At 37.4% G+C, this 22,296-nt stretch overlaps 1 protein-coding gene across 1 annotated transcript in view; it reads right to left on the bottom strand.

Annotated features, from left to right (window-relative positions):
• Positions 1-22,296, bottom strand: part of GALNT2 (polypeptide N-acetylgalactosaminyltransferase 2) — a 74,383-nt gene that overhangs the window by 19,532 nt on the left and 32,555 nt on the right. The window contains exons 2-7 of the mRNA XM_031058780.1: positions 18,426-18,516; positions 16,435-16,588; positions 11,309-11,407; positions 10,674-10,741; positions 9,705-9,770; positions 6,521-6,642 (exon numbers count right to left, since the gene is read on the bottom strand). Of these exons, the coding sequence (XP_030914640.1) occupies positions 6,521-6,642; positions 9,705-9,770; positions 10,674-10,741; positions 11,309-11,407; positions 16,435-16,588; positions 18,426-18,516 (600 nt within the window). The remainder of the gene's footprint in view (positions 1-6,520; positions 6,643-9,704; positions 9,771-10,673; positions 10,742-11,308; positions 11,408-16,434; positions 16,589-18,425; positions 18,517-22,296) is intronic.

Here is a 22,296-nt window from a genome sequence, read left to right as displayed (position 1 = left end):
GCAGCTCTCCCCAGCTCTCCCCCTACTTCCAAAGAGCCTGTGCTGTGAATAGCACTGCTCAGCACTGCTTCAGAGAGCAGAAACCATAGGGTATGACTGGAAATCCTCTTTCTATTCTAGGCTACTTTCATTCAGCAAGCCCCCTCTTCTGACTTGCTCTTGAAGAAGGCAGAAAACCTGTGGTTCTAAAGGCATTCAAGCAAACAGCCCTTCCATTCTTAAGTTTTAAACCCAGTGCAAAGAAAAGCATCCAGACAATTCATATTTTTCACAGCAAGTCTCCAGCCATGCAGTGGACTACAGTCTTATTATTGCAACCTTTAAGGGACACTTAGGTCTTTCTGCAATCAGAAAGGTCTTAGGTTAATGCCAATCCATTTCACACTAGAAGAATCACACTTCAATAACAGATACTCAAGTAGGAAAGAGAACCTAAAAAGTACCTCAGACTCATGGATACTATTAATCTCCAGCAGTTAAGATTCCAGTGGTACAGATAACCACAGTCCTCTATCCAACCATGGTCTCGTATACTATTCTGAGCAATGTTAATTATTTTAACTGATGTTTTTGCCAAAATAGTTTAAGAACAAAAATCTTTCCAGCAACTCCATGTGTATTATCCAGCAGAATCACAAGACCTCAGTGTTCTAAAATAAGACTCATCTAATGTTAGAAATGCAGTATCATGGTTAAGCCAGTTTGTCTCCATGAGTTACTGCTTGAATTCAAAATAAAAGTTTGGAGCTGCACAATTTAACATCATTCAGAGAACAGATAACTTCAGAACAGCATATCATCAAATCTGTGAATATAAAAAAATGTTTTGAACAAACAGGAGGTATTTTGGTAACTCCTATTATAGAGAAACTGTTCTCATGGTTAAAAGAAATACAACCTAAACATCTCAGTTTTAGGAATTTATTTTATAAATATGTCTTGAAACAACACCACACAAACTCTACATGGTGGTGATGGTTCAAGCAATGTATCCCCCTTACTAACCAGTATTATACAGAGCAGACTGGAACCAAATTAGTATGAAAATAGCTTGAGGTCATAAGAAGAGACTTAAAAGCAACTTAGACAAATGCTTTGCTTAGTCCAATAAGAACTTTCAACACCCATTTTCTTTTTATTGAATCTTAACTATTCAATCTCTGCTGATTTTAAATCAGCCCTAATTACATAAATGGCATCTACTAGGTCATTCTGCCTGAGTGAGCAAAAGGTCATGAATTTCTGTATCATCCAAAAGAAGAATTCAAGCCAGCCCAAGAGAATTCAAGCTGAAGACTAAGTGAAAAGCTGAAGACACATTGCTTTTTCCACTCCCTTTACTATCACTGCAGCTATGCCAACCAGGCTAAAAATTTGCTTTTATGAGAAATGTAATATAACATCTAATCTGGTCTCCTACTGAGAATTTATTCATTTGGTCTAAAGCAAACTAGAAATACAAACAAAAAAAGGCCAACCTGTCATATTCCTCCATGGATCACATCTTTAGCTCCTATTTCTGCTAGTGATAGCCTCAAGCCCATGTTTGCAATGACCAGCAAGGCACAGTTTTGCTAACTGTGTTGTACTTGGGAGGCAATTACAATTTACTTCACTGCAAAGTCCTCTGTGTGTGTGTGTGTGTGCATACCTTCCTACATCACTGAAATGCTTTAGATGTACCCATGCCCTTATTTTAGGCATTCTATATATAGTGATAGAATTAGGAAACTCCTTTAAATAAAGACTGATGAGACAAGATATCGACCTGTCCAGTTATTCACAGTATACCTATGAGCATAAAATACAAAAATGAAAACATCCTTCCTTTCTTTCTCATTTATTCCTTAGCTGAAATTGAGACAGCTTATACATCCATGCCCCTCTCTAAAAGTATTTTTGAAGAAGATTTCTTTTTCAAATGGTACTACTTGGCCAGGTTGAAACTGGTGGTAAGAGCTGCCCAAGTTATCAGGTGCCACATTAGGCAGAGCTTCATTTAGGCTTCAGCTTATGTCCACCAAGCTGCATAAGCAGGTAGCATGTTGTCTCTATACAGCTGGGCTTTTACTGCTGGTCTGATTATTTTTATCAGTATCAGTGCAACACCACACTAACACCATTTGCTACACCTAGTATATTTAAACAACTCCCAGTTGTTTCACTGACAGCCAAATACCCAGGCTATGTGCATTCAGTCCAATGTATAACCCTCACATTGTTGGCTTGGAAATGTGCTGCCCTTCTGTGACTTGAAATTACAGGATTTGCTCAGTAGCAAAACAGAAAAAAGCTCTGTACATTCTTAAGGTGATGCTTTGCAGAGCACTAGAAAGTTGTTAATGCAGAGACTGCTAAGAAAGCTTGTGGGTCTCCAAATTACAGAGTTCATTCATTTAAAAGACTAAAAAGCAGCTGGCTCCTTTAATCACACCATGGATAAATAAGTACCTTGCTTTAGGATAATTTAATGTAGAAAATCTTTTGCCTTCTAATGGAAGGTGCAACTGGAAAGCCATGTACTTCTTGGTGAACATAATTAAAAGAAATAGCCTGCAAACACTGCAAGTCTCTAGCACCTGAAAATTTGTAGCAAACCACATCATCTTGACAATTTATAAGGAAGTTCTGAATACTCTAGAGAATTAGGCTTTATATATTGTTCTTATAAACCACGAGAAATTATCCTCGAGATTCTGCATTCATTGCTTCCCTCTTCTAAAAGTCTCACAACACTTCAAAGGTTAAACCTCACAACACTCTTAAGAGAAAATATAAATATTTTCCTTTTAGCATCAGATAGAAGTGGACTCACTCAAAGTCAAAAAATCTGAGACAGACATGAAAAAGCAAACCACATCTCACTTCTTAATCTTAGTTATTTCTTCCTTTTAAGACCATCTCTGTTTAAAAATACCTTCCTAAATGCGACAGAGGATTTACTGCTATGCTATGAAAACAGATTAGTTCAGTTCTGCACCAGAATCTTTGAATTTATTTTTCTCACACAATTGCTGAATTCTAAGAACAGAATGTCAAAGTGTTTAGAAATTTGAAAAGGAAAAAGCCAAGTAGATGAGTGCCCATGAAATTGCTAGTAGTTATTGATGTTTTCAGGACTATGTATACTTATTACTATGCTGACATTTTTGAGGAATCAAAGGGTTAACCTCCACTGTCTCCTCATTTAATCACACACACAAAAAATCTAGAGGGCATAAAAGGTAGCCTTAAGAATCAAGCAAAAAACCACACTCCAGGAAGGAGCAAAAGGTACACCAGCTCTAGGTTACAATAGTATCTGTAAACATTCTGAACTCTAAAGTGGTCATCTTGTGTGTATGCTGCTTCTGCATTGAGCTTTTGCTCAAAGTGCTGTAGAAAAGTCCCTAGCAGAATCAGACCCCCTCCAGAAATGCTAGGCAAACATGGCTCCTGAAAAAAGGAAGATATTCTAACCAGGAAACCATCTTTTAGAAGAAAACTGTGGGATGGATCATGCTTCAGTTCAGGAGGAAAGTTTGATATCTCAGGTGTCAGAGGCAGAGCTTTCTAAAGCGGTTATAGCACATCAGATAGAGTTCTGCAGAACTGACTTGATTCAGACTGTTTCTTGGAAGCTGTAAATTCTTATATTGTAACACACACTACTAATCTCCTAACACTGCAACAAAAATAAATGCCAAGTGGGCAATTCTGGAACAGAAAGAAAAAAAAGAAAACCAAAACGCTCTTTCCACCAGATATACAATAGAAGCAGCTGCCTATCAGAAAACACAGTATTCATGAACAGGAGCCCTGACCTGAAAAAAGCTACCAGTGAGCAGAAAAGCGTTCATGTCTATTCAGCTTCTTGTCACTGAGACTATCAAAAAATGCTGCCAATTAACATCAACTAACATACTGTCTGCCCTGTGAGCTGAATTAATCCATTTAAAATAACAAAGAGTTATCATATATAATATATAAACACTAACTCGGCCTTAATTATTTGAACAACCAGAAAACTTAAAAGCTGCTTTTTCAATCCCCATAGCTGTTGGCTGGGAATCTTTGCAGATGACAGTTAAATGGAATTCTATATCCATTATTTATTTAACAGTACATCAATCTTTTAAGACTGAGAAAAATATATTCATACAGCTGAAAACTATTCAGTGGTACACAATTAGTGTGTACTATGGTGACAACTGGAAGCAGTGAGTTTTGAAGGATCTAATAATTCACATGCCACTAAAATATAGCTGCTGCAAGAAGCAAAATATGCACCAGCTTCTCCAACCTAATACACTCCATTCAATGCTGGATCTTCACAAAATTGCCAGCAATTTGCTAAGAGGTTTTACATTCTGTTACAATGAAAAGGTAACGCTTTTTCAAATTCCGTATCAGTTTCAGAAAGATAAATGAGTATGACCTGCAAAAAGTCATATAGAAAGAAATGGGAAAATTATCAAGTAACTGTCTTACCAAATGCAGGGTTTTGCTGACCAAAACAACCACTTGTCGTCTTATTTCTTGAATAAATAGATGCTTCAAATAGTTTCCACAAAAGGCCTGAAAACAGTTCCCATGTCCTAGAATTCATTAGTGCTTTAGCTGCAAGTATTCTCCACTTCTTTTAGAGATATATTTCATGCCTTCAAGTTTATTTTCCTAGTTAATAATTACAGAGAAATTCCCCCAATCCTTCTGAAGCTGCAACAAAAATAGGAGGAAGTGCTATGGTACTTATGTTCAAGGGCTTTTTAGGCTCTAGGTACTTTAACAGTGTCCAGGTTTGAGCTGATTAGTTATTTCTACTCTAAAACAGGACTTCACCTGCTGCTGTGTCTTGGGCAACTTGCAGTATTTCTGGAACACCTAGTAAATCTAACAGGTTATTGCCAATTTTAAGAGGTTCAACAAGGCCAAGTGCCAGGTTCTGCACTTGATTCACAATTTCATGCAATACCTACAGGATTGGAGATGCTGATTGACAGCAGCTGAACATGACCCAGCTGTGCCCAGGTGGCCAAGAAGGTCAATGGCATCCTGGCCTGGATCAGCAACTGTGTGGCCAGCAGGACCAGAAAAGTGATCATCCCTTTGTATTCAGCACTGCTGGGGCCACACCCCAAATCCTGGGTCCTTTTCTGGGCTCCTCACTCCAAGATATTGAGGTGCTGGAGTGTGTCCAGGGAAAAGTAACAGGAAACTATCAAGGGTCTGGAACACAAGCCTTTTGAGGAGGAGCTGAGGGTGTTTAGCCTGGAGAAAGGAGTCTCAGGGGAGAGTTTATGACTCTGTACAACTACCTCACAGAAGTTTGCAGCAAGGTGGAGATCAGTCTCTTCTCAGAAGTAACAAGCACAGGAAAGAGGAAATAGCTTCAAGTTACATCACAGAGATTTGGATTGGGTATTAGGAAAAATTTCTTCACTGAAAGAGTGGTCAAGCATTGGAACGGACTGCCCGGGGAAGTGGAGGGGTCACCATCCCTGGAGGTATTTATTTAAGAGATGTGTAGATGTGGCACTTCAGGGACATAGTTTAATAATGGGATTGGCATGTGCTTGGGTAACAGCTAGACTCAATGATCTTAAATGTCATTTCCAACCTATATGATTTTATGATTCTAAACAGATCACAGAACCAAACAGAATAAAGAAAATCAGTCACCAATTGACAGCTTCTTCATTGGCATAATGAGTATACAGGGTTTGCTTCCTTCCCTCTCCCCCTTTCTGCTTTTGGGGAATGCAAAGGAAAGCATAAGGTGGATAAGTGGAGAACTGGGCATTAACCAAACAGAGTAGCTTAGCAAAGCCATTTTGATCAGAAGTATTTTGGAACCAAACTTTCCTGCAAGACTAGCTTTCCAGAAAGGGAATGCAATTAAGAAAGAATAAAAACCCTGTTGTCTTGAGTGTTTCTTAGTGCTTTTTTGGAATCACACTTCATTCCATTTCCACTTCAACTGAGTTCTTCCACAGCAAGTTAACAAGTATAACCAACCCCTGGAGAAAACAGTATAGTTTAACTCTCAATCCTCTCAATTGCTTTTCCAGGACACAGACTAAGCATCATTTTCATAGAGGCTGAGAGCCTCTAGTTCCTGCTAGTTTCCATGAGAATTTGGTTTGACAAGTCATCCTCTCTCCTATTATCACACTGAATTTTAATGCAGCATAAAGATTCAGGTAAACTGAATCACATCAAGATGATACTGGTAGAGGAGAATCATACTTTGCTCTAAAGATTTTCAGCTTACTGAGGCAGTCCCCAAAGAACCAAGGAAGCATATATTTGAATTACTTGCCAAGACAGTAATAAATATTCAGATTTTATGTTCCTGTGTTCACAGATTAAATGAACAAAAATATGTTTTAATCACAGAACACTCCAATCATCTCCATCATCTTAAATCAGGGAAAAAGCTTCCTCAGGAAAATGAATAAAATTAATCTAGTATAAACCAGATGGCTTTAAAATTTAAAAGCTGCTTCTTCAGGAAATTACTTTACAACTCTTTACTCACCTCAGCTACTCTTTCCAAAAGCGGTTCCAGCCAGTGTTCATTGCACTCACAGTGACTATCCAGGAAGGTCAACACTTTGGCTTGTGCTGCATCTGCCCCTCTGACACGGGAGCGCATCAGGCCTGAGAAGTAAAGACAGAAAGTTTTAAGTACTTCCTGGGGAAAACAATCAACAGTAGTGAGAAACTATTGCATTCTAAGTTAGCAGTCAGTTAAATTACTCAGACAGGGCAAATACACAAGCTCCATTATCAAAATCAGATGCTCATTAAGAATTTAGTGAAATGACTTCACACCAAACAGCCTGCAAGTGCCCAGCCTACTGCACTCTACAGTTTCCATCTGATTTAAGCAGAAGCAAAGTACCTTTTCAAAACAAGCGATACACAAATACAGAGTGATCTGTATTACCCTAAGTGGTATTTACACCAATAAATCTTACTTAAGATTGGACCTGAAAACAAGTATGTCCCCTAAAGTTGTACTATGCAACTAAGGAAAGCACTATCATTAACTTACCCTCCCCACCTTTTTGCCACCCCCCATCTTAGTACTTACCAGAGTCTGTACAGTCTCCTATGAACTTCTCCAAGAAATAACCAAGCTTGATTAATTCCCATCTGAGAGCCTTACCCCAACCCATTTGTCTTTCCTCTGTGACTACAGCCATTCTCTTGTTTTGCAGTTTGTTTGGGGTTTGTCTGTTCTGAATAGCTATCTTTAGGCAGAAACTTCTGGCCAAACCAAACTGTTCTTCCCTTGTCTGCGTCTCGATTACAGAGATACTCTCACAGATTTACCCTGCTCCTTTTCTTCCTTTTCTTTTACAATCTGTTCACTGGATGACCTCACCAATCCTTGAAGTCCCTTGCTATAAATACACACATAGCAAGCTTCCTCCCATTCCTTTGCAAATTTCCTACCTACTTTTTTCTACTACTATTCAGAAATTCATTGATTTCTTTTTATCATGTGAGACCAAAGCCAAGTCTGTTCTGTTCTGGCTTTTTTTCTTTTTTAGCTTTGTTTTGGTTTGGTTTTTTTTTCTTTCTTCATTGTTTCCCACTAAATCGGTTCTGGTTTCTTCAGATATTTTCCTCCCTCAACAGAACTACTGTAAAAGAGACCAGCCTGTTACTTACGACTCTCTTTATAAAATAAATATGCAAAACATGACTATGCCAACAGAACACAAGATGCTTAAGAGGAAAAGCTTGTTTGCTCTGACCAACATTCAATAACAGCCCCATCAAGATCCTTTTCCTATCTCTTATTTCAAGTGTGAGCACAGTTCCAGATACATGCTGTGCCCTGGCTCTCCAACATTTTACATTTTATCTGTGCCACACTGACACCTAAGTGTACCTCATAGACTTAGTGCTGGTGCCTTAATTTCACCCTTTGAATCTGTTCTGTTCAGTTTTTCCATATCAAACCATTCCTCAAGCACTATTGCTATAGTTTTTTTTAACTTCTCCAATTCCTCCCTCCAGAGCTTATTATTTCTAAATAATATTATTGAAGACCCTACTGTTTTACTCTAATTCTACAGAAAACACACAACAGTGTTTCTAATTTCAGAGTTTAAAAAAATGGACGTTAGCACTTTGGTCATTGAGTCCTCCACAATCACATTCAGGCTTATAATGAATAGAGCTGAAAAGGTTCCACTGAACATTTGTTCTGTAGACTACCACACCCTAAAACACATCTGTTCCCATAACAAACTCTGGTACTAGAGATGAGACTAATAGCCGCTAATATTTATTTTTGAAAGAACAGCAGTTTATGTCACCCCCTTAACTGACACCATCTCTTCACCTCAACTTTTTCTTTAAAACACACTGTTTTCCTCTATTGTTCACACTACTGAGCTACTTTTAGCACCCTACACATTGGTAAATTTCACTAATTCTCTTGAATTTCATTTGTTTGTGCAATATTTAATCTTAATCTCACAAAGATACAAACTGATACTATCTGTCTTCTATCTGCAAATATTTGTGCTCTTCTGACATAATAGATTTGGCAAGTTATATTTAATTTTCAGATATACAGATACACATTCCTAACCATGTATTTGTATATGCATTGCAAATTAATATTTAAGATTACTAAAAGAAACAAACATCAAAAATGTGTTACTTCATTCTGTGTTTTCCTTACTGCTACCTCCATCTTCAAGTGATGCACTGAAAAATGACATTAACTTACTCAGAACCTGGCAACCATGGCAAGTCATAAAAGACTTGCTTTCCTAATAAGCCTTTGTTCACAAGTATATTCCAAACAGAATATTTAAACACTAAGAACCCATCAGTTATTTCACTAACTTTAATTATGGGACAACACATGTTTTGGGCATGTAGTTTCCAGTTCCTGACAATCTAATGATTCCAGCTCTTCCCAAGGCCTGGCCAGCAGTCTGGAAGATGAAGCTTATAAAAATTAGCAAGCACATATGTGCTAATTCAGTCAGCTATTTCAACTGTCAAATCTCAGTTATTATTTCAAACAGCTGTAGATAACAGTTGCCTGCATCTAATACTTTAAACATCACTGTCAGTGAACTGCTGACTGAAGGGCTCAGTCATGTGAGACCACAATTTATAAAGCAACATAGAAGAAAACACAAATGTAAGACAAATTTGTTACAGGGCACACTGGCTTCAGAAAAACCAGCATACTTGGTCGCAGCCCTCCTGGCTCCTCAAGCCCTCTAGTCAAAGCAAATTGTTTGTCTGACTGCCCATAACTAAATCCATAAAATGATATCTAATAAGGGAACCAGCAAAAAAAGAGGGCTATTTTTAAGCTGCATCATTTCAAACACAGATACATTTTACAGTGAGATCTTGCATACTATGGAAGCAGCTTAACTAAGGATTCAGTGCAGGAAGAGAAAGGAAAGGCTGAAGATTAAATGCAATTCCTGAAGGAAGCTCACACTCTAAAAGCCAACCATGGGCAATTGTGCACAGAACAATACGGAAACAATCACAATTACTGTTTTTACCTGCACAATTACAGTTTTTTATTCCCTCTACTAGTAGATTTATAAAGTGAAGATCTCTCTTCCAATAAGGAAAGCAAAGCAGAATATTCCTTGAAAAGACTTGATGAAAACTAACAGATAAGGCAGCACAGTGGAATTTGTATCTTACTTCCTTAAAATTAAGCCTACCTTCTCGCCGATCATTCCGAAGAACTCGTACTTTTTCAATTTTTCCCAAGAGAGCCCCATCATCAGCTTAAAAAAAAAAACAGTAATAACTTTAAGAATCTAAAAAATAAAGAAAAAAAAATCAAGCGATGAGAATCAGTTTCGCATCCAACATTTGTATACCAGAAGAGAGGCCATCTTCAAAGAAAACAAAAGCTTTGTAGGTGAAAATGTTTGTGGTCATAATTAGTTACTCATCTCACAAGAAATAAAGAAATATTACCAGGTTAAGAAATTACTACACTCACCATGTTACTTAAAGCTAGCTTAATTTTACAGTCTTGAAATAATTTTATTTAACTATTTTCTATTTGCTTACTTAAGAAAGTTTCTACATTACATAGAGAAAAAACTTCCATAAGATTAAATAAACTGCGTTCACTGCCTATAAGAAAGCTCACTTTCTAACCAACATTAAGACAAACCTGACCTAAGCTAGTATTAGTGAAAGTATTAATGCAAATATATATATTAGCTTCTTCTAAGAAATATTACTCTGAGGTCAATTTCAACTGTTTAAACTTATGTCATGATACACTAGTACCTACAAGATATTGACTTATTTTAGATTTCGTAAGATTTTTTTTCTGAGACTGATGGAGACAGGCATTTGTTTAAAACAGCACTACAAAAATATTTGTTGCAAGAACCATGGGTTTTACTTTTATTTAAGATAACATACTATGAAAAAGCTCTTTTTAAAGATACACTTTTATTATTTCCTGTTAGCTGAAGGACAAGATATACTGGAAATATTTATAGAGACTTCACATTTCCACAGTGACAGATATGGAAGAGTTAAGACTTGGTTTTGACCAAGTCTCTGCCAACTCCTATTCATGTGTCCTATTCTCAACTGATTCACCTATCAGCATCAGGAAATCCTACCAGAATAAGCACAGTAAGGTAGGATCCTATAAAAGTACTTACGATCATTACTGTAGTCATCCACTAGTATGATTTCCTTAATAAGATGTGATGGACTTTTTTTAAGGACACTGAAACAGACCAAAACAAAAAATCATTCCAGCAGTGTTAATTTTCCAAAATAATGTCAGAAAAGCAGTTACTTAGTTAAGCTGCAGTAGAATCTAGCCCAGGATGTTACTTTTAACAACAGCTGATGGTCTGTTCTTACAAAAAAGCATGAAAAGAGGCACATGTTTAATTTTGTGTGCTCCTTCTTCCCTGCCTCCCTACCTCCCCCACCTCCACTATTCCAGCTCCCAGAAATCAGTGCAGTAGACAATGTCCAACATGAAATTTTTGCAGATATCTTTGAGTCAAATATCACCTGGGAATCCATCTACCCTGACTTCTTCCTGGAACAGCCAGCCTCCAAACATCATCTGATAATCAGTCCCATACGTTCATGCATTTTAGTTAAGGTGAGCAATTTTGTTTAACATCACTATTTCAGGATGTAAGAACTGAAGATCTCAATGAAATTAAAACTTACCTTTTCCTCTGCAAATAGTTCAATAATGGGTTGTTACTTCCCTTTCTTATCACAAGCTGACAGAAATGAATGGTCTTAAACAAAAATGAGGCTCTCTTGTGCATACCTGACAACAGTTCGAAGCAAAGCAGATCTTGCCTCATTATGAAAGGTGATCACCACACTGGTGGCTGGCAAGTCTATCCGCCACTGTTTCCGCTGGCACCTGAAAGAAACAAAACCTTGTCAGCTCAACCTAACTTTTACATCCCAGGCTTGGGACACTGCCTTCATTGCAAAGCATTTATTTATTAAACTCACAGACATGCTGCCTAAGAAGAATGAAATAGCTTGTTTTCAAGTGAGATTATAATCAACCTGTCTTTTGACAGTTTTGGCAGCTGTTTTAGTACACACAAGACTAAAATGTCAGTGGCAGATATGGGCAGGTTCAGACAAGTCACCAGACCATCATCACTGCACTATATCAAATGTCTTTTGTGCAGCTGAGTATGAAACCAGAGCCCTTCTTTTACACTAAAAGCATTCAAGGCAATAAGCATATTTTCAACAAAAATGCACAGGTCACAGGCTACCACGTTTCTTCTTCAGAATGGCATGTGTCCACTTCTCCCTTTATTTTTAAAGCTCCTGTAACATCCTGGCCATACTCATAGATAAAACTAGTTTTCCATTCTAATGAGAACTTGTAAGGATCGTGAATATTCAGAACTTGAAAAACAGAGTTAGCTGTGACAATGCTGAGCCAACTAAACACAAAACCATATCCTTCCAAACCATAAAGATAATAAATATTCTACCTATGTCAACTAATTTTTCATCACCTCTAGAAACCTGAAATTCATATAATAAGCAAAAAGAAGCAAATCCCAAAATGCTTCCTTCAGGACTACATACAGTTAAGCTATTTAATCTAATAAAATAAACCTAAAAAAGATATGCTCATTGTATTAGAAACTAACAGTTCTAGAAAACAATGTATATTGAGTTTATGCCAAAAGCACTACAATGTGACAGGTCACAATACTGACTGCCATTTGTGCAGCGACACACACCAGTGATGTATTTCTTCCATGTCCTTTAATTAAGGCTAGAGTTTTAACAGGCCTAGCTGTCTTCAGAAAGAATAAACCCAACTAGCATACACCTGGAGCAAATTCAGCGATTCATTTCAGTACTTATTTCAGCAATTCAATTTCTGTAATCTGTGCAGTATTAATCAGACCAGTTTTTAAGAGAAGTTTGCCACCCTGACTTCTAAAACTAGGCTTCTGCCTCTATAAAAACCCACTCCACACCCAATTAAACACCTGCAACATGCACCATAAACAATACAACCTCCACCTTCTTGGAATCAGAGAGCAAGCAGCAATGTGTTTCTTCCCTTGGCCCGCCCTACAACAACCCAACAACCTGTGGTATTTTTGGTACAACATAAGCATAGTGTCACACATTAGTGCGTGCACGAAACAAAACATTCTCATGCTGCAGTGACCTCACTTGGCTCTGCACAAAAACAGTCTAAGCCAAGCCTGCAACTGCTGTGTCAGATTAGCAGGGGTGTCTCTGGCTCTGTGGTGGGTGCATGTCACTAGAGCCCCGCGTGGAACAAATAAATCTCAAATGCCTGTGCTCCTGAAAAATAAAGAGCAGCTCCTCTACTGTGAGCTCCTGGCAATTCATCTAGACAGCTAAAAGACATGTAATTATTATACTCCAAAGTCTGCAGTGCCAAAGATATTCTTTATCCTGCTAGCTTTCAAATTACCCACAGAGGACAGAGCTACTATGCACACAGTTATCACACAAAGGACTTGCATTAGAATAATTAAAAAGACACATTAAACTTATATTGATCTCTTTGCAGAAGAGAGCACTTGAGCCAGATCACATATTAGGGGGAATTACTCAAGGCAATGAAGCCTCTCAATTTTAAGAAAACTCAAGAGAAGAGCACTACTGTGTATTTCTGAGGGAGAAATAAGACTTCTAGTCATCCAAATAAAACTGAAGGAATGTTTCAACAAGTATCACTGTTTTCAGCTCTTCATAAATCCCTGCTTTAACTAACTCAGTATCAGTCTTCCTCCTACTCTGCTGTGTCAACAGGGCCACAGTTAAAATTCAAACCAAAGAAACAATGTCATTATTTTTGGCACAAAGTTTAAACTTTGTCTCCTCAAGCTGCAGCACTTCAATTTTATATGCAGAGTAAAAAAATACATTTATTTAAGACAGAACTTGAACTGAAAATTTCAATCAAGACCTTCAATGTTTAACATGGTCGGTAAAAATCAGTTAAAACATGAAAAGTACATTTCTTCCCCCAGTGATTTGGACTGGTTCATTTAATTAATAATTTTTCCCAGAACCTCTAATTTGTTTGAAACCACTCTTTGGCAGAAATATACAGTGCAAGGAGAATATTCATTTCAACTGGTACTAAAGGCACAGGAAAGTTTGTTTCTTGTCTGCCTAAGAATAAAGCTTAAGCGTGAGGTCAGAAGCTTCTAATAGGTGCCAAATGACAAAGAAAACAGTTCAGTGCAGCTATAGTACTTGACAGTAATTCTTTAAAATCATCACAACACATCAATTAGAAGATGTGACCAGAAATCACTACTCCAAAGCATACATGGGGAACATTGGTCCACAAAAAACATGGAGTATTTAATCCTTTACCCCCCCTTGGGAAACTATTTTACATTGACAGAAGGACAGCTCTGTGAGTTTGCTATTACAACTGTGACACCCACTTGTCACTTTCTGGATTTCCCAAATCTACCATGAAATGAAAGGAAACCCAGAGGTTTCTTAGAGTTGTTGTGAGCATCAGCCCAAGTGGTAGTTGTGAGCATCAGCTGGAGTGAGAATCCATGTTCCTGCTCAGAGTTCTCTCCACTTCCTTTCTTATGTTGTATCTGCCTGTTTCTCCCTTCTTCCTTTTGCTTAAAACAAAGGCAAGCAGCTAAAATGAGTGAACCAAAAGTGTCTGGTGGTACTGCTGGCATGCTTTCACAAAAAGCACGAGGAAAACTTTTTGTCTTCCTGCTAGTATAAGTTTGCATGATGTAAATATAGACTTAATAATATAGTATTAAAAAGATGCATAGTTACACTCACATCTACATATGTAATGCAGAATCCTGATAAACTCTTTCTAAACAGTCTAGAAAATTTCAGCAATTAAAAAATTCTGCTATGTAATTTTTTTAAAGTCAATGAGCCTCTTGGACACATCAATACAATTAATAACAAATTACTTAAGAAGAAACAAAGTATTTTTTCACCCAGGTTTCTTTCCTTAATGAAGACTGCAACAGCTCCACAAGAGATCTTAATCCCAACCCAGCTGCCTTCAATTTTATTAGAAACTAACATGCTTCAAAGTGTTTTGTGCTCAGATAGTCTTCTTCCTATGGCTATTGCTTTTATTCTTTCCATTGCACACTTCCCAAAAAAATATTTCATGCAGTTTTTACAGCTTTTGCAGTGAAAGGTCGTCCCAAAATAGAATGAAAACTAAATGCAACATGGCAGGGAACTCATTAAGAACAGCTTGTAAGACTGACTGTAACTGATTGCTTCAGTTTGTTTTACTGTTTGGTTCATTTTTTCTTTAAAAGATGACTATTCACAGACGGATAGGCACTTAAATCTGCTCCATGGCACAGTCTAAGTAATAATCCCAGCTCAGATATAGCCTTTCCCCAGTAACATCTCTCTCTGGGTTCTTTTTCAGCTCTGTTTAGTGGAAACACTTAAGCAAGCCAGCATATAATAACAAGACTAACATTTAAAAGAAACATGGCCATCGTAATATAATTTATGTCTGTATGTCTCTCTTATTCAAGTTGTTCTCAACAGACAGCCTTTGTCTTTAGAGACATGCCCCCCTCCCCCCCCAAGGTGATTAGGTATCTAAAAAAATTCAAATTCAGCATATCTGAATCATAGAAACTTCTAAAAGTTGGTAGTTGAATTTGATCTCTTGGAAAAGAATACCTGATCTAAAAAGTTAGAATACGTTTCTTGTGGAAAGTATATGCTATGAAGAAAACTCAAAAGTAATTTGAAACTCCTCAGTACAACACCACACACATCGTGCTTTTTACTGCTTTCTTGACAACAGGTGAACCACCAGATTCTTCCTACTTTGACATGCAATTAGCAACAAATTACTTGCTTTACTCCATCTACAACTACTTTGCATAAGAAACCTAAACCCACACTATTATACAAGGGATTTCAAAAATGACTGAGTTTCTACACAAATTTTCTTCACTAGGCCATTTCTGATTAAAGAGCTTTATGGGAGAAAACAGGAACCTTCCTGTTCTCTTTCCTCTTCTGGGGTCTTTTTTTGCTTCTTCTACTTACGAATCTGTGAATGTACATTCATCCTAACTGTAGAATTAGTTAGGCAAATTACCCACATATGGCTGGCTAATAATATGTTGTGAGACTGGCTTGCCTAGTTTTTAAAACCAAACCAAACCTGGTTTTGTATTTTCAAGTTACAAAGCCCTAATGAACAACTTTTTTTTAAGCAAGACTCATGCAAGTTATTAAATCCTTTTTAAAATGCATGTTTTCTCTAACCAATAGTAAATAATATCTTTCCTTACTGGGAACTGTACTGTTTCCTGAAACTGCACAACCAGCCTGAAGTATAAATCTGTCCTACGTTTACCAGGGTGTGAATAAATTGATTCCTTTAGGTTTAGAGTTGACAATCATCATATACAAACAGAATCACAGAGTGACTGAGATCCAAAGTGGCCCTGAAGATCAGATATAGCCTTTCCCCGGTAAATCTCTGAGCCCAAATTCCCTTGAAGCAGTGCCTGCTACAGTAGGCTCTGCACTGGGCTTCGAATATCCCTAAGCCTGGAGACTTCACATCCTCTCTGGGCAACCTGCTCCACTGTTTGATCATCCTCACCATGAAAGAGACTTACAAACACAGAAACCAAGAAATGCCACCAGATAAACAGGAACAAAGACTGAAATGCAGCACCAGTTTGGATATATAATACACACTGATGCAAGTCCTGGAAACAGAAAAACTTGAGTAAGATTTATTGTTCCTTAACCCACTGTTCAAGGATCAGGCAGTTTACTGTTACTGGCCTTTCTAAAGCTGGAAACTCCTGCTTCAGAAAAAGCAGCTCAAGAGCAATAAATACAGAAAGGCTAATCCAAGCCAAGATGGCTCAGTTTGGCACTTACTGATCATGCCTGGTGTCAGGAATGCTGCGGTCCATTCGCAGTTTGTCACTCTCCACCTGATTGAATTTATTCCGTGCGTACGGATCCTGGCCCGATCGCACCACGGTAGCACCAACATAGGCGTCCTGATCAAAGTCTTGCCACCGAACTTTTCCTACGGTAGAAAAACACGGAAATATCCAAGTTAGTATTCATGATTTAAGGAACAACATTCAGTCATCCAAACACAATTGATGAAATATTTAGCTAAGTAACTAAACTTCAACTGTAGTGTTAACGGTGGAACATCAAAACTCACTTTTGTATATTAAATTTATCTAGACTATCCTGCAAATAAGTATCAAATTTTTAAAACAATGCAAAGAATCTGCAGAAATATGAATACCCAGCTTCACTGCCACAAGGATTCAGAAGTTGACCTATATTAACTGAAAATAAAGAAAATAGTGATTTAAGGGTGTATAGCTCTGTCTGTGACACCTCTGATGTTTGATTCCAGACTCTAATACTGCTTTGCAGTAACAATTCTCCTGTCTGCTACATCAAGCCATAAGAGACTCCTAATCAACATATGAAATGAAAAAAAGCCGTGACCTGCTCTACTTCACGCTTTATCTTACTTCTAGTTTCAACCCTTCCAGCTTCTGATAGCTCTCCTTTTCAACCTGTGACACTTCCCATTCCCTTTAATACTCAAACAGGCTACTAAAGGCCACTGGGAAGGTATAAAGTTTGGTCCAGAACACATAAACATTCAAAAAAGGGAAATATGAACTGCTGGAAGGTGCAATATTGGCTGATCTAACACCAGAAACAAAATTTGTAGACAGGCCTGTTAAGCAGAACAAATAACTGAAAATATCTGCCAGAAACCAACTTAAATAAGCCAGGCTCTTCACCTTTTGGAGATTGATTTCTCAATACATACACAAAGTAAAGGCTTTGCCAGAAAGGTATACATACATAACCAGTCTTATTTCCCTTCTCCAAACAGTAGCTAAGTTAAGGTAGGTCAAAGGATACAGCAAAAAGGCATCAATAGCAAAGAGCTTATGACTGAAAAAGAAAAATCGTACCTCACATGTTCCTGGGGATGGAAGTTCCCAGCTGCTTAAAAGAAAGCTTGCCTTGGTTAGTTCTTTCTGCAAGAACTCATAATATTTCAAATGTTTGGCCAGACATATTTGTAAGCAAAACATAAGGATTCATAGAAGAGAAGAGAAGCAAAACGTGTGATGCTATCTCATCAGTAGTTGTCCTCGTCACAGGTTAAACTTTTTCAATTGTATAAAATAATCAAATTCAATTTTAATTTTTCTGTATGCTTTAGTATGTCAATTGTAGAGATATATGAAATCTCATTGATGTGAAACAGTTAAGCAGCAAAAAAATTAACGGAAATATTCACACGAAACGAAAATTCCTTAACACTTAATTTTCCTAACTCATCCTCAAGGCATGAGGATTTCACTCAAACAAAATAAAAATCACGTTGCTCTGTTATTTTCCAACACGTGACAAATTCTGAGCAAGCATGAGGAAAAAATAAAGTACACCAGCAGCACAGTTAGGAAAATCTGCCAAATCAAAAGCTAGAAATAAACCTAAAAAAGTATGAACCTTGGCTGAATCTTCAGTCAAAATAACAGTCCCAAGGTGACTTGTCTGTAGCCTGCCCGCATCATCCACCAAGAGAAATGGACTACTTTAGTACCAGAGGCTTTTACAGTATCTCAAACCTATTGAAGGACAATACAAACATACCAGCAAAGAACCACACTCCTATTGTTTTATCTCAAAGGAGCAGTGAAGCAGGGAAGATTTAAGGATGCTGAAGCTATAAGCACAGAGAAGTACATGTTGCTAAAATAATCCCAGTACTTTCAAACTACAAAGAATTATTAGAATCAGAACAACTGCAGTGTTTTATGGCTTTCCCTGATAAATGTTTTATGGCTATGGATCTTTCATAACAAATCTTACTGCAATACCTGGAGGTAGTGTCTCCACACTTTGTGCCTTGTCCTCCACATCATTGCCATGCACTTCTTTCCTTTTGGGGTCAATATCATTTGGGTCCTCCTGAAAAAAAAAAAGGACATAATCTTTAAAGTAATCTTAATTTAGTTTTGTGTCTTCAAAGTAAACTAGGTTTTCCAGATTTTAAACTTAGAGTGGTCCAAGAAGACAAGGATTTTAAGAGAAACAATGATTATTCTCTCCATTTCTTGAAAAACACAACAGAAATTAAGTAAGACTTTTGCAATTAATTTATGTAAAAATTCTTCTTTGGAGGAAAAAAAAAGGAAATTATTAGGAAAGATGGAATTCTTTTTTTAATCAGTTATGCTCCAAGGAGCTACATGGGCAAAAAGGTTAAGCAAGACCTGAAGAAAGCCCTGGTCTAATAAGGAACAGCCTAAACAGAAAGTTATTTGAAAAGAGAAATCAAGTTATCTAGCAATTATATCCAGAATGGCAGCCTTACTATTGGAAAAATACTTCCAATCTATTTTCCTGTGTTAATGTCATGGGAGTTTATTCTGGGCTTCACAGGCAACTCTGCTGGATTTGTGATTGCAGAGATATTGATGATTTAGATGGGTGGGGGTTAAATAGTTTCACCAACACCCTCCTCCAATTTCCAGCATTTATTTTGAACCTATAAATCTCATTTTCCTTTCAACAGGGAAAGAAAAAAAAACCCTGACCACCACACTTTTGCATTCTTATCACCACAAAAATACAAAATATGAAGCTGGAATTACCCCATCATGCATTTGGAAGAAGTGGAGAAGAGGCTAACTTTAAAACAAAAAAAACTAGCAACTGCATGGACTGTATGCCAATTTGTACACCACACTTAGCCAATTGATTTAAGTGCCATCAGCTTCTGTTGTTCTTGAACACTTGCTGAAAGAAATTCTGTTTCCTTTTTTAAATCTGCACCAAATGAGTCCCATCTATAAAACTAGTTATATTGGCACTATCCTGAGAAAGACAAGATCATTACTACAACATGCAAGAAGATACAACACTATGCCTACACTACTCACTGAGTGCACTGAAGCCAAGCAGTGCAGAACAATTCCCATCTCTTACAGGAATCTGCTAGAGTCTCCAGAGCAGGGTGATGGTATACAAAGTGCATACTGGAAAATATCTCTGCTGTCCCAGCTCCTAAGCCACATCTGGGGAATTCTTTGATGGAACAGTAAGTAGTTGGAACAGGCCTAAGTTATGCTGGGGAACATTTCAACCACAAATGATACCATTTCAGATTGTCCCAAGGCATCCCAGAACTTTCCAATGTAAATTCAGTTTAAGTCTCTAAGTGCTAAGTTGGCACTAATACTTAGAAATATGTTGAAAAAGGCAACATATTTCTAAAATACTGAAATTAAAACCTAAATACAGATGCTTCCCCTCCGCCCCCCCCCAGAAATACAGCTAAATCAGTTAAAAACTAAGTACTACTATATAAATACATGCATGTTTTTCATAGCATCATGCATCAAGGATCCCGGAGAGAAGGAATTTTAACAGGTTCTTACACTACACATCCTCATATTGGTACATGCTTTGGGCTACTGGGGTCTGTGAACCTCAATTGATACCTCTGCTTAGAGAAAGCTTTAGGACAACAACAACGAAAAAAAAACAAAGAAAACCCACACCAACACAAAAACACACTCCCAAAACCACACAACACATTTCAAGAAAATGTTTATGACTCACACTGATGAGGGAAATTATGTCACTGTGCACTGAGTCCCACCAGCACAGAGAAATAGACACTTTCTGTGTTTTGAGAAAGTTGTATTTCATTCATTATTTGGCTTTGTGCACCATTTTAAAGACACTACAGCAGCACTGAAATCCAAGTATCAACTGTAGCTGCAAAATCAATGAAGCTCTTTACTATTCCAGATGACTGTAATGAGTCGAAGAAACATGCAAGTTGAAAAATAAAGGCAAAACATCTGCTCAAAAGCAGAAATAACAATAAAAGTAATAATGCAGGTTTTTCTCCTGTAATTAAACAAAACAAACTATTGAGTGCTTCCTCATTGTCTCCCTCCCTTTAAAGTCTTTGGGGTAAAACTCTGCCTTCCCATTAATCCTTCTAGGTAAGGTGCATGTGCCATTGAGAATAATTATTTATCAAGTTCTTCCACTTTGGATTTTGTTGCTGTTGTGTTTTGTTTTTTATAAAATAAACAAACTGCCAAAGGCAAAGTTAGATTCAGAAATCTTATGGTTAAATACCATTTTGAATTCTTATAAATGTGACCCTTTCAGGAAACTACTTGGTACAGCCTTCAGACATTTTGAGGTGAGCCAAGCTGCCAGGATGGAAGTTGTCACTGTATATTGCTTGATGCTCACCTTGCCTCCTATGACTCCTTATAAAACAGTATTGTGATGGGTGAGTATGGGGCATTAAGGGATATTTACCTCAAACTTTGTGCCCTAGATTAGGATTTAGTGGCTCTAAAATCGGCAACTTAGTTAAACCTGATACTCTGGTGTAAGCACTAACTTTCATCCAGTTAAGACTTTGGAAGGTACATGTGGGAAACCCCAACCTTTTAGGTGCAAACAAGATGTTACATCCTTTAGCAAGAACTTGAGAGCACAAGAAGAGATTGAAGCAGTTATTGAAACCATAGGCATAAACACACCCAGTTTCTCTATATCATTGATTGCAAACTGCTTCAGCATGGTAATTTGGTGCTATATAGGAATCAACATAAGTTCAAATGGCATTACCATGTTGCCATCACCACAGAAAGAATTGCTTTTTCAGCTTGTCTTGAGTGAAACAAAATCCCAACTTCTAATGCAATATTAAAAGGCCACTTGCCTTTGAGGAGTAATCTTCTTGGTAAAAGACAACAATGCTGGCACTGACAAAACTCATTCATACAGAAAGCTAAGCTTAAGGGAAGATTGAAAGCAACTTAAACTGCTTAAGAGGAGGCACAGCTCTTTCATCATGAGAGCACAAGAGGGAGATTTAATGAATAAAAATTAAAAAGAAAAGGCTACTGTATTTTTCTACATTAAAATACTAGTAATACTTTAAAATAGTATTTTCCTGACATTTTTAAAAAGAGCTGACAATGTCAGGCTACAACTTGGTATGAAAATGCACATGGACAACCACTTTGAAGTTATTGAAAAATAAAAAGGTAGCTGCCAACTAGCAGAGACATTGACCACACATTAGATGCACACAGAACACCACTAGAATAAAACCTTTGCAGGCATTGCTCATGCAGTTATTTTCTTAGGCCAGGACACACATCAACAAGAAAATAAGTGCACATCAGCTAAAATGCAAGTGTTGCAGGGATTTGGCATATTTTAATTTTACACAACATGTCACTGCTTCCCACTAATTTCTGATTCAGTAGCAGACGACATGCAAAAATCCAAAACTGCAAGTTTTCAAGTCCATTCACTGGGAAATATTACAATGATACTATGGTAATATTTTTAACATAAGAAATAAATGTACATTAAATCTAATTTTAAAATTCAATTCTCTAAATACCTTTGCTATTCCTAAAGCTCTGAAACTAAGGGATGCACATTTATTTAACATTTTGTTAAAACATCCCTTGCAGCCATAACCTTGCACAATTCATTATGGTAAATTGACTAATCTGAAGGTGGGGTGGTGAAGGTTTTTTTAGGCTGATTAATCACAGAGCTGTCGCAACTTTTTCTTTTAGGACACTGCAAGCTCTGCACGCCTCAGAAAGCCCACATGTACTGAAAAACCCTGCTATTACAGCTCAGTTTTCTTTCCCTGCTCAACTCACTCACTCCATTAAGACTAGCTGGAAGACTGAA

This window comes from Geospiza fortis, unplaced genomic scaffold (genome assembly GCF_000277835.1).
Source record: "Geospiza fortis unplaced genomic scaffold, GeoFor_1.0 scaffold381, whole genome shotgun sequence".
In the NCBI taxonomy this organism is placed as follows: Eukaryota; Metazoa; Chordata; class Aves; order Passeriformes; family Thraupidae; genus Geospiza; species Geospiza fortis.
Note: the sequence above shows the minus strand (reverse complement) of the source record. Positions and strands in the feature narration are given on the sequence as shown.